Source organism: Odontesthes bonariensis, chromosome 12, assembly GCF_027942865.1.
Source record: "Odontesthes bonariensis isolate fOdoBon6 chromosome 12, fOdoBon6.hap1, whole genome shotgun sequence".
Classification (NCBI taxonomy): domain Eukaryota; kingdom Metazoa; phylum Chordata; class Actinopteri; order Atheriniformes; family Atherinopsidae; genus Odontesthes; species Odontesthes bonariensis.
Genome location: NC_134517.1, coordinates 32,184,976 through 32,197,813, shown reverse-complemented (window position 1 = coordinate 32,197,813; position 12,838 = coordinate 32,184,976). Strand labels below are relative to the sequence as shown.

Genomic DNA, 12,838 nt, shown 5'->3' with positions numbered 1-12,838 from the left:
AAGTCAGTTCATCTCAAAAACTGTGAAAATACATCCATCAGAAATACAACTGCATCCATGCAGTGTTGCTGCAAACTGAAACAAACTATGTACACCATCTACACTCTCTTTTTTCTAACAGTGTTGCCCCCTGACACTACATAAAGGGAGTGTTTTTTATCTTAAGGAGCAGGCAGGATGTTTTCCTCTGGGTTGTAGGTCAGTAAACAGGAGCCGCCATAGACGACTGTGTGATCTCATTCACTAAGTCCACTCGTTGCAGTCGGAACTGCCCTTCTCCAAATGGTTTCTACAGAGGTCCTAAAGCACATGTGTTAAATATTTATCTCTTCTTGCCTGTGTTTTTCAGGGGTCCCTTCAGTGTGGTGCGGAGATGCATCAACAGAGAGACGGGGCAGCAGTTTGCTGTCAAAATCGTGGATGTGGCCCAGTTCACGTCCAGTCCGGGACTCAGCACAGAAGGTAAAAGATCTCTTTGTTCCATCCCTGCGATGTCAAGCTGCTTATAAATATAAAAACGGATGCTTTTTATCTTTCGTTTGTTCCTCTCTGAGCAAATGACACCAGATGTTGGTGCAGGGGAAAGGTCTCGTGCATGTCAGTGTGAGCTTGTTGAGCTTTAAATCTGCCACATTCGAACCCTTTCAGAGGAAAGTTACTCTTGACCCAAACAACTACATATCAACCTCCAGTTTACCAACTTAGTTAATTACTAAGTCATGCTTCGTTTCAGGAAAGATGACTGCACCCTATCTATTGTTTATGTTCATCTTAATGATAAAGTCCAATTAATTTATAATACTCAAACAGCAGGAATGCTATTTTTAATTCTTAAAGTATGCAAATACTATTAAATAACTCAGCCTTTTGTTTTTCAGAGTTTAATATACAGGTGTTGTGCATCACTAATCCTGAAAGGGCTGCTGAATATCGTCTAGACAAAACATGCAGATGTCTTATCAAATATCTCCCGCAGCCTGGGGGAGGGATGAGGGGGAAAAGAGAGGAGAGATTGAATTACAGATACCTGAAGGATGGAGTTGGGAGTGATGAGACGGAAACTATGAAGAGAGACTGAGAGGGCTACAGGGAGAGAAAGGGAACATGGCTGTTTGGCAGGTTTACCACTGTACATATAATAAAACAGGTGTCGTCTGATGCACACTCAGGAGGGGGGATTGGGTTGGACAAGTCTGGATGTGAAGTAATTAGATTTTATTAGACTCTAATTAGCTTGAATTGGACCATATCTTTGAAGTGCCTCGAGATGACATTGGTTGGATTTGCAGCTATATATATAAACTAAACTGAATCAAACTGAGGTGCAGTAAAGGAATTGTACATCTTTCTTGTTTTTCGCATATATCACCTGGCTGAATTTAATGTCTTTAAAACAGAGGAGGGCAAAAAGATGACAGTGATGAAAACGGTACTTTCACAATTAATCCAAACATGTTAGTCCGAGCCAGACCTTGGAAAATTTCAGCTTCTCAAAACCAGACCAACTTACCCTGATGATGTTGTTGGGGTTCAAATCACCGCTGCATGTACAGTATATGTTACTCAGTACTGTACTCATTACAGCTTATTTCCCAATTAAGCTGATCTCCTTCACATATTGTATCTATCTGTCAAACTGTGACAAAATCAACCCTTTAAGACCACGCGTCATTTCATGGTTGCTTAAAGCGTTTCCAGACTGTCGCTCTGCTCTAATAAAATCTTGATTTTACAACTGCAGCATCATTTCACAAAATCAGCGTTCAGGTAACGTCTGTGCAGTGGATTCAGTTTAATTCTTGCGCCGATCTCCCACAGAGAAAGTTAGAAGCAGAAGAATGTCTTGAACGTTTTCTCACAGCGTCACAGCATCAGGCACACTTCGGTTGATGCCTCAGTTCTTCCTCACAAGTATACTGGGACACGGATGGTGGTCCAGTTGATCCAAGTAGAGCTGTAACCGCCGTTCGACTCAAAAATATCACGGTTTCACGGTATTATGATTACAGCTCTAAAATGTGTATTTTGAATGTATTTAAAAACAAGAAAAATAAAAAAAACTTTTCCATTAGTTATGAAATCCTGTGCTTCACACTTGGGAATGATCTCATTACTTTCAGGATGCAATGATAATAATAATAGATGGGTTTTATATAGCGCTTTTTAAAATACTCAAAGCCACTTCCAGTGAATGAAACAACAAGAAGAAAATTCCCTAAAGTTCTGCCAATCTCCGTCAACGAGTTCTGGGAGTTGACGTGGTCACCATGTTGTTTGAGTGCAGGGTCGTACAGGGGCCTGTACCGCACTTCTTCGCTGAGTCTGGATTCAAATCGGTCCATCCTGTTTGCTGTTTTCCGTGCGCGCCAAGCTACAAATTTTGACCGGTGCACGAGTAGGCGGCAACCAAAAAACAGACAGGGGGAAAAGTTCGGGGGGCTCGCCTCCTTCAGCCATCATACAGCCTGCAGAGCTGCCTGCCTGTCACTCACACTTTCCTCCACTTTCTCTCTGACGAGATGTCACATAAGAAATAATAATTTTTTAAAACGTTCTTACCACAGGGACGGTGTGACTGAAAAATTTTAGCGGTTTTGAAGCCTTGGCTTTTTAATACCGTGGTATACCTTTAAACCGGTAAGCGGCCCATCCCGTTTATTCAACTTTGTAGTATGTTTATAGTATGTTGTATTGTTTAACTGTCAGGGCTGAAACGGTTCGGTTTTACTTCATCTTTCTCATTTCATCCTCTTTAAGAGGGAAAAAGAGCAGCTGTTTTCTGCTGGCTCAGAACCAAACCGTTCAGACACACTCGGAGTGCAGCTGGTGAACGTAGTGGAGAGTTTAGAAGCTAGAAAGCCAGATAGTTCCCCCAGGAGCTGGGAGCTGGTGGAGGGGGAAATAAGAGCTAAAATCCCCCTTTTCAACTGCAATGATTACAGCATATAGTCCTGAACCAGATATATCAACCACCTCAGACCCCACTTTTAATGGAAAACTGGTTCCAGATCAGCGCTGACATGTATTGATCCAGGTTTAAGAATGATTGAGGAGGACGGGGGGGTGTTTTGGTGAATTTTGATTGTCTTTATTTTAAAAATAGGATAAAAAATTGTGAGGCTGAAGCTACAGTGTGATAAGGTCATTATTCTTTTCAGAAGTGTGTGAATATTATATCTTAGATCAACAGGCAGACTTTACTCTGTAACCACTGAACATGGAAATGATCGGCTGTTTGCTTTTATTTTTTTGGAACAGTTTTGAGTGTTGACATGTACCTTAAATGGAACATGATGAACTTGGTCATTTTTATTCCTGTCCACACAGCATATTAGTTGTCTTAAATTTCTGATTATGTGCGTGTAATTGGTCCAAATCAATACATTTGGATTGGAATTGTCTGAGGCTTTAGATAACGTGTTTCCCCTTTAAACCGTACCAGTTTTTAAATTTCTCCTCACTCGCAGCCCAACCAAGCCCCCCTCTTCTTCTCTGTTTGAGAGCAGTTTATCTTTGTTGTTGGCAACTCACAACTTTGTGTAACAAGTGGCATTAAATGTAGCAATATGTTGGACAAACGGTGACTAATTTCCTCATATTACTTCCCTTGTATTGCAAGGAAAGCAAACTGCGTGCGGCTCTGAGCTGCGCATCAAAACCAACTTTCTCAGTCGTTCTTTTTTTTAAAATTCAGAAAATAATCCCGAAGAGAGGCAGAGACAAACGCTTGTTTTACGAGCGCCATCTGCGCCTCCATTCTGTCAAAACGATGTTTCGTTCAAATCGGTTCGCTGTATCTGCCATCGCAGACACATCGTTTCTTTTTGTTTCATAAACGTGTCGATGTCGTCCAGGAATTGGGGAGGAAAAAGGTGAGTTTTTGCACGAGGCTTAAATCTACTTTTCCTGTGACGCTGGCAGAGAAATTTGTTCTTTCACAAGTCAGTGCTGTGTTTGAAAGGACAAAATTTGTTTAAACTAAATCACCCTCCTCGTGACCTGTTCAAACACCAGTAACAAACACTCACCAGAGCGAGCATAAAGAGGGTGGATACACCAATGGATCACTGTGATTGTATCTGCTGAAAAGGCTGTTGTACAAAGCAAAGAAAACCTGCCAATTTTTGTATACAAACTACTCGTATCTAACCGTTTGTGTGCACATTATGCACACATGACATTTCCAAGCTACAATTATATTGGCTTGATACTGACATTAACTCAGTGGCTGTGAGACCATGCAGACATGCTGCGAGCTGAAGATAATTTAAACTTCACTGAGGGGCTTTCGCTGCCACATGAGAAAGTAGCCCTCTGTACCTTCTGTAATTCTTTCTCACTGATGTCAGAGCATCTCTTTAGTTCACTTAAGCCTCTATACAATAGTCAAGACATGCAGTGTTTTCCATACAACACACTACAAAGAGTCCTCACGCTGCAGACCGACCCTTTGAACGTCAGCTGCAAGGTCGACCAGATCACAGACTACCTTAATTGGAGTCAATGTGGCTGAATCTGGTTTTGTGATCATCCTGATCTTTAGTTTCACACGTGTGTTAAAGGGATAGTTCGCCTCTTTTGACATGAAGCTGTATGACATCCCATATAGCAATATTATTTATGAACATTTTCTTACCCCCTGCTGCTTCCTGTGAGCCGAGTTCCAGCCTCGTTTTGGTGTTGATTAAGGTAGTCCGGCTAGTTGGCTGGGGCCACAAAAACAAAGCGTTTTGCTTCTAAAAACAATATACGTTCAAAAGAGTAATACATTTGCATCACAAAATCGTTCTCCAGGAAAAAGTCAGACCTCACAATCGCTTGGCGCTATTTTCTCTCTACCTTGTATCACTGCGTGCTGTGCAGACCGAGCAGTCCCCTGCTTCTGAGCAGCAAACACTGTAACAGGCGCAGCTGTCGGCAGGTGGCTGCATGTAGTGATATGAAGGGAGAGAAAATAGTGCCAAGCGATTGTGAGGTCTGACTTTTTCCTGCACAACGATTTTGTGATGCAAATGTATAACTCTTTTGAACGCATATTGTTTTGAGAAGCAAAACGCTTTATTTTTTACACCCCAGCCAACTAGCCGGACTACCTTCATCAACACCAAAACGAGGCTGGAACTCGGCTCACAGGACGCGGCAGGGGGTAAGTCGATGTTCATAAATAATATTGCTAATATGGGATGTCATACAGCTTCATGTCAAAAGAGGCGAACTGTCCCTTTAATGCCTGAGCTGAATGGTGGACAGAAGAAAAGGTTTAGCAACAAGAAAGGGAAGAGTCAACTGGACAGTTTCAGAGATGAAACAAAAAAGCAATATTGTTAGATTTACATGAAATTCTGATTTGTCTCTCATTACTTACAATACTTACAATTACTCGTTACATCCAATTTTACTTCCACCTTAAAGCAAATGAGTTTGAATGACAACAAACGCCTCACTTCCCTCTTATGTGTTTATCGTAGCCTGTAGTTGAAGAATCCTGCTGAAATGATTGGTTGCATTGGGCTCTACGGTGCGACCAGTTTGCACACACACACAACCAAAAATCTTTGGAGCTGGAACAGCTTTCTTCCACGTTTGTACGGTTGCACCAAACTTTAGCCGCTCTGAGGTAACCGGCAAACCGAAACAGTGACTTTCACAATGGTTTGGATGTTATGAAATGAAGTGGTGCTGAAGGAACGGTTAAAAACGTGGGAGCACCTTCCTGCTAAGCTATTCTGGAGCACTGTTGTAGGTTTCAGTGGTTGAAATGGGCCGTGTTACTGTCTGTTACTCAGGTTCTAGAGGACTCGTCTGATCGGGTACAAGCAGAACTCCTGAGACATACGATGCTTATACATACGAAACCATCCAGCGACCCTTTAAATGTGTTCCTGTTTGCCACCACGAAGAAAAGTCCTCACTTGAAAAGGGCTCCAAGTCTGACGTTGGAGCACTCGCTTATGTTACACGGTCAGCTCGCACCCCAGCCTTTTATATCCAGTGAGTTTCTCCCCCGTGGCGCTCAAGAATCCATCAAACCACGCTCTCCCTCCAGACGCCAGCCGGCTGTTCTCACAGTTGATTTGTTTTTATTTCCCCCGTTTTTGATGCCTGTGGAAATCAGAGCGGTTTCGCTTCAGCAGGCAGCTGTAACACAAGCAGACACACAAAAACACTGCCAAACACCCCACACAGAGCTCGGGCTGCGGGAAGTAGGTCAAATGGCCCATGTCTTGACAATGGATTGGTCAGCAGAGGCCTGATGCAAACACACACACACACACACACACACACACACACACACTAGCTTATTACTCTTCAGCCTGTCCGGAGGTTTGTCTGATGAATAGGTCAGCCCTCTGAGGGGATGAGAGAGGAAAGCAAACCAGAGAATGAGCAAAATTCATCATGTACCAAGGCCTGCTCGCCTCCCCCCGCCTCCTTTCACTCCCCCCTGATTCCTTCACTCTCTCCCTTTATACTGTTTCCGTGTGTTGCTCTACATTACCTTCCTGTCATCTCTGACCTCCTTAATCTCGCTCAGTATCCCATCAGGCTCAGCAGTGTGTGGCTCTCCCTTCTTCTGTTAGACTGCTGTGACATCTTTTCTGAGTGTGTAACACATCAGACACACCTACAACACCTCCTCTGGTGGCTTTGAGTCCCTGCAGGAATAACAGATCGCTGTAGAGGTCACATGTGCTTATCACCTACTTTCACTTTTATCTTTATCTTATCTTTTTATTTGCTTTCATCTCTAACTTTCTCGCTGACTCTCTTGTTTCTTTGCTCATTTTTCCCTTAATGATCCACTAAAAACAGCTTGGTGCTTCAGTGGTAAATGGAGCTTATGCAAAGTTATGAAATGAAAGCAGTGAATTCAAGAAGGCTACAATACTGTGCAAAGGTCCATATCAACAGGCAGAAATATATGCTGATCTTGCTGACAGAAAAGAGGATAAAGCTGGTTTTATATTTATGTATTTATGGTTACGATGCATCCTCCCAAAATAAGCTGAAAATACTCATTTTTATGCCAGTTTGACAAGAAAATGACAATAAAAGAAGTTGTTACTTTCATTTTTACTATGTCAGCTAAAAAACAAACAACCCTTCCTGTCCTGTTGGCCCCGTATCACAATGCTGAACCACTCTCAGTGGAGGTTGCACCAAATAAAATGCACCATAAATCTGTTGATGGCCAGATCCTACAGTTAAAAGTTGGATGACTGAGATTTTGCTGCAGATTGGACACAGAAGCGTGTAACAGTTCCACGTTAACATCGGAGTAGATGCCCTGCTCGGATCTAGCGACCCGTACACCTGCAGTCGTTGACATGATAACAAATGGAGTTACCTGTGTACCCGAGTCAGCTTATGTCTGAGTCGCCGCCTCTCCTTGGCTCTCCCGCTCCATCAGCCTCCTCCTTTCCCTCACATTTTGACACACAACCAACACCAATTTAAAAGCATCTGATTCTCATTTGATGAGTTACTGTGATGGACAGGAACAGCGAGGCTGCTGCTCTTAATAACATGTGATGCCCAAAAGGCAACGGTTTATCCCAGCTTTAGCAGTATTAGCATCATGGTAGAGCTAGCCACCAGCTCGCACCCTCTGAGGATTTCTTTAATATTTGCACAGAGGCTCCTCGCTCCAGCTTGGAGCCTAATTAAATGTCACTGCATACATTGCGAAACAACACAGAAAGTATTCAGTATCATTCACGTGTGTGTAGGAGTGTGTGCAAGGAGGTGTGATTGTGTGCTTTCCCAACACATCTTTGCAGAAATACCAGCTCTCATGTCCATAAATCACCTCCAACGGCTGCATCCAGGAAATGTCTCCCTGGTAATATGAAATATTTAGCTCCTGTATGCTGCATATTGAGCTTGTATTGGGATGCCGTTGTGCTATTTCTGTTGGAGAGACGCTTAATAAAGTTAAGTGCACTTGGTGATGCATTTTGAGTCGATTGATTGAGATTGTTTTCATTCAGAAAGGTTGTGTTCGTGTACTTCTGGGTCTGGCTTCAGCCTTAAGAACCCATCAGAGCAGCTGCCAAGTATGAATGAACAGATCAGAGAATGGAGAGATTGAATGGAGGGTTGACAGATGGATCGGTGGGAAAGATCCTCACAGTAAAAGGCCAGTCCCCGCCGTTTGTCAGTCAACGTTAAAACCTGCCACAGCAGAAACAAGTTTTCAGCTGATACGAGCAAACAGCACTATCTACAGTGATGGAGCAAAGCTATAATTAGTTCAGAGTCCAGAAAATTAGACTAAATAAATGTCAAATGTAACAGTAAATGTATTACATTTCTGTTGTGTAGAAATAAAAGGTTAATTGTAGACCTGAAATAAAACCTAAACCTGTTGATGACTGTAAATTCGCCCTTACGAGCACATTTTCAGGTGTTTACACCAGTGATGAGTGTCGGCTGTAGATTGGATCAGTTGTGGAGTTGGAAAAATGACTTATTAAATGTTCTTAAGCTGAAAACATAACATCCAGTCACAGCAGAGTGCTGACACGTCAATTAGCCATTAGCTGTTGCATTGCAGTTTTTACTTTAATTCTTAAAGGAACATGTTACAGTACTGTGCAGAGCTTGCCAAACACCCCTCATTTCTTTATATTTTCCTTCCATGCTGCTGCCAGTAATATTTTAACTCCGCAATAGTTCCCCAGACTTTCCAAGTCTTTGTAACTGACCATTTACAGAGGGATGTTTTTTCTTTCATTCAATCAGCTCTGACCTATGAATCATTCAACCATTACGAAAAGAGATTTAACCCCACGGATGCACTGGTGTTGTGTGAACTCTTTCCAAAAACCGGGCAAAGAACCTGTTTGAAAATTGCATCTTTTAGCACTTGATTACTAGCAGCCTGTCACAAAGACACATCATTTGTTCAAATTTCTTAAGTTGCCAAAGATAACAGTTTTACAGACATGAAATAGTATTTTTTTTTTTTTCACCAACAAGGTGACTTCCATCTCCCATCATCCTGACAGAGAACGGAACAAAAGGCAGCCGACATCCAAAGAAGAGCTTTGGGATGTCCTTCAAGAAGCCTGGAGAACTATTCCTGAAGACTACTTAGAGAAAGGACAGAAAGCTTGTCTGAGAAGGTTCAGGGTATTTTCATTTACGTTTCAGTAAATCACACCATCTGTTTGCTGTTTTTCTGGCAGTGCACAGAAGAAAAAGGTGGCTTTTTTCCACAGTATAATGTATGAGACGATATTTTTTTTTTTTTGTCTTTTTGTGGCATTCTGGCAGCTGCTGAGGGCCGCGCGGTGGTGTGGTGGTTAGCGCCAGACCACCGTTCTCTCTGGGTACTCCGGATTCTTCCCATCGCCCAAAAACATGCATTTCAGGTTAACTGGTGACTGTGAAATTGACTGTAGGAGTGGGTGTGCAGGGCGTACCCCTCCTCCCCCTCCCACTGGCAGCTGGGATAGGCTCCAGCCCCCCACAGCCCTGAATCAGATGCTGCTGTCTTGTTTGGTGCTGATCAGGTACACAGTCACTTTTCCAGGCTTTGTAAACATCCTCCTGCTATGAAATTGAAAAGCGCCGTCCTTCACGAGTTCAGTGTTTTGTTGCTTCGTTTGTACTGGCTGAGTAGCTTTTCTTTTTACCGACTCGTTATCAGAACGTTTCTCATTGTTTGAGATTCACAATTATGCAAATGTGAGTCTGAATGCGTGTAGTTGTATTCTACTTCAAGTCCTTTCAATTGTCTGTTTTCCATCGAGCCTGAAGTTATTTGTGGAACTTTTCAGACAAAATTCAGTTTAGTTGAAAGTCCTGGCAAGTAGGCTTCACCTAATAGAAATGTAGAAGGAAATGGCTCTGCGTTGTTGTGGATGATTGAAAGTAAGCTGCAGTGTTCTGCTGTTCTGTAGCTGTCCAGTAGTCTTCATGTGGACAAACCTGATTTAAAGGCTTTGTAATCCTGTGGTACGCTGTAGTTGTGAAGATGCTCTCACCCACCATTTATTTATCCCACTTTACGTGACACGACACTTTCCTATTTTGGCCATAAATAGGATATTGATTTCTCTTAGCTGCCTTTTATCTTGTATCCCTGCACAATGTTGTCACAAATCATGTATTTTGCTCTACTTTTTTCCTTTTGAAACCGAAAGTTTTCTTGCTTTTTGTCTCCTGAGAAGCAGAGCCTTGTATGCTTAAGTGTTTTTTCCATCTCTGTGTCGATCATCTTTTCCCAGTGGTTCCTCTAAACAACTCAGCCCACCTTGTTCTTTTCAGCTTCAGTAAACCCCTCCATTAACCCTCCTCCTCATTAGGAACCAGATAAAGTGGCCGGTGCTTGTTGCCAGGATGCAGTAAGAGGATCTAAATTAAGGGGATGAATACAAACAAACTGCACCTGAAGCAAAGGGAGAGCAGAGATACGCTTTCAATTTGCATATGAGACATCCCTCATGCTGCGCTGTGCATTTTCCATTTATAACTACAGACAGCCCTGAGGTCGGCAGGGTGGTCTGAAACTCCTCGGTGTAAAGCGAGGATATCAGCAGAGTTCAACTAGATTTAGATTTGTGTTAAAACACCCTGTGGTTTCGGAGGTGAAGGCTAAAAATGCCTCAGCTTGTACAAAGTAAACTTATGCCAGTGTGCTCGCCGATTTGCAGACAGGATGTGAGCACGGGGGTAAAAATCTGTCAGTTTGCTGTAATATACCAGAGACTTCAGGACTCAAAAGTAGGGCTGGGTGATTTAACTCGTTATTATCACGTTAACTCGTTAATTATTTAACGACTATAAATATTTTATTGCGCATTAACGCAGGTTTTATTTATTTATTTATTTTTAAAAGATACTAATTTAAATTAAAAAAAATTGGGGGGGATGCTTTTAATGGATAGGAAAGTTCAGAGAGACAGGAAGCAGGGGGCAGAGAGAGGGGGAACGACACGCAGCACACGGCTGTCCGATGCAAGACTCGGAACTGGGGCCAGCTGCAGCGAGGACTCTTGTACATGGTGCGACTGCTCAACCGACTATGCCACGGACCACCCCTGTTTTATTATTTATTTTATTATTGTCAAAGTCTGTTGCTCACAGAAAGTAATCGGCGGATCCACCAAACATGGAGAAGGGTACGGAACTTTTACTCGGCCATTTTCATTTTAAAGTTCTTCCAGACGGCGGAGTCGACAGAACCAAAGTCATCTGTAAACACTGCCAAGTTGAATTGTCTTCTCAGCGTAGTAGTTCCAGTCTAAAATATCACTTAAAGGCAAAACACACAACTGATAGCAGCAAGTCATTCAAGGAAACAGACAGTGGAGCGAGGCTTCCACATAAAAACTACAGAAAGATGCTGATGTTAAAAGTGTGTTTGCACAACAAATGTTATGGCACTTTCATTCATATGGCAGCACATTTAAAATAAAACTAAATGCTAAAAGCTATACACTACTTTTGAATTCATTTTTCGATTTTGCGTACAAATGCGATTAATCGTGATTAATCAGGGAAATCATGTGATTAATTAGATTTAATCGTTGCCCAGCCCTACTCAAAAGTAATGACTGTTGAAAACAAGTTGTCTGTTTTTAGGATTTGGTTGTTGCTCCAAAAAAATCCCACTGATTGATCTGCTCTGTGGGGAGCGAGCAGGAGGGGATGGTGGGAACTTTTCAGGCCGGAGCTCATAGCAGCCGGTCGAAAGGAAGCAGCTGTGTTGTAGAAGCTGCTCCTTAAAGATGTGGACGGATCGATTCATACACGGGTACAAAATCCTCTTTCAGACGGCTCAGTACCAGTCATCAGACGAACCGTTTCAATTAGCTGTTCTCACAGTCATGTGGTCAGAATCACACTATTAGATACGCTTAAATAGTCGTCTTTAAAACAGGGAAATGACACCTTAGACACCCAAGGCATGACAGTTAAAAGTTAGAAATTCGACTTCACTTCTCGGTGTTTATTCGTGCTGACTGTACGTCTTCATAAATATCTGACCAGCGAAAACAGCGCACGTCTGTCATGTGACTGCAGAACATACTCTGATAACAAATGATTGAAATGAAAATATGTCTTTAAAAAAGAAAAATTAAGAAAATAAATGTGAAAATATAGAAATCAGTAGAATGAACAGATGAATAAAACGGGAATAAGTGGAATGATTTTACATTTATTTCTTTATTCCTGTATAGATTTGCATATTTAGAAAAAAGGTATTCCTTGATGTTATTATTGAAATTGTAATTTTATCATTTTTTTTGTAATTATTCATCTTTATGGCTTCTTTTCTTCTTCTTCTTCTCTTTAGTTTATTAGTCACTGCATTCGTTATTTCCCTGTAGTTTGAAGCTGAAATACTAAAAGTAGATATTAAAGGCTCCGGAATAATAAAGAGTTTTCCCTTGATCATTATTTCAATTGGTTATTTAAATGTCTTGTTAATAAAGAGTGATTGTAGTTTGTTCATTTTTTCCAGATTTAATTGTTTTAATTAGTATTTTGGACCCTTCTATCATTCCACAACAGGAAGTCTGACAGCACAAAAGTCCGTGTAACCGTTTAAATATCGAAAACAGATTTAGGGTTTTTACACTTGGCCCTTTCCAGGCCCAATTCTGTCCTCAGATGCAGAGTAATTAGGGACAGTCTCTCGTGAACTGCACGCTCCTCTTGCTGCCTGATATGCTCACCCCCCCTTGTTCTCTTTCTATGTGTGCTTTCAGATCTGAAGAGAGAGGCCAGTATCTGCCACATGCTGAAGCACCCCCACATCGTGGAGCTGCTGGAGACCTACAGCTCAGACGGGATGCTCTACATGGTGTTTGAGTTGTAAGTCCTC

The 12,838-nt window shown here is 42.0% G+C and overlaps 1 protein-coding gene across 17 annotated transcripts in view; it reads left to right on the top strand.

Annotated features, from left to right (window-relative positions):
* caska (calcium/calmodulin-dependent serine protein kinase a) overlaps positions 1–12,838 on the top strand; it is a 124,604-nt gene that overhangs the window by 44,787 nt on the left and 66,979 nt on the right. For all 17 annotated transcript variants that reach the window (XM_075480133.1, XM_075480149.1, XM_075480147.1 and 14 more), the window contains exons 2-3: positions 350–462; positions 12,723–12,828. In XM_075480133.1, coding sequence (XP_075336248.1) covers positions 350–462; positions 12,723–12,828 — 219 coding nt within the window. The remainder of the gene's footprint in view (positions 1–349; positions 463–12,722; positions 12,829–12,838) is intronic.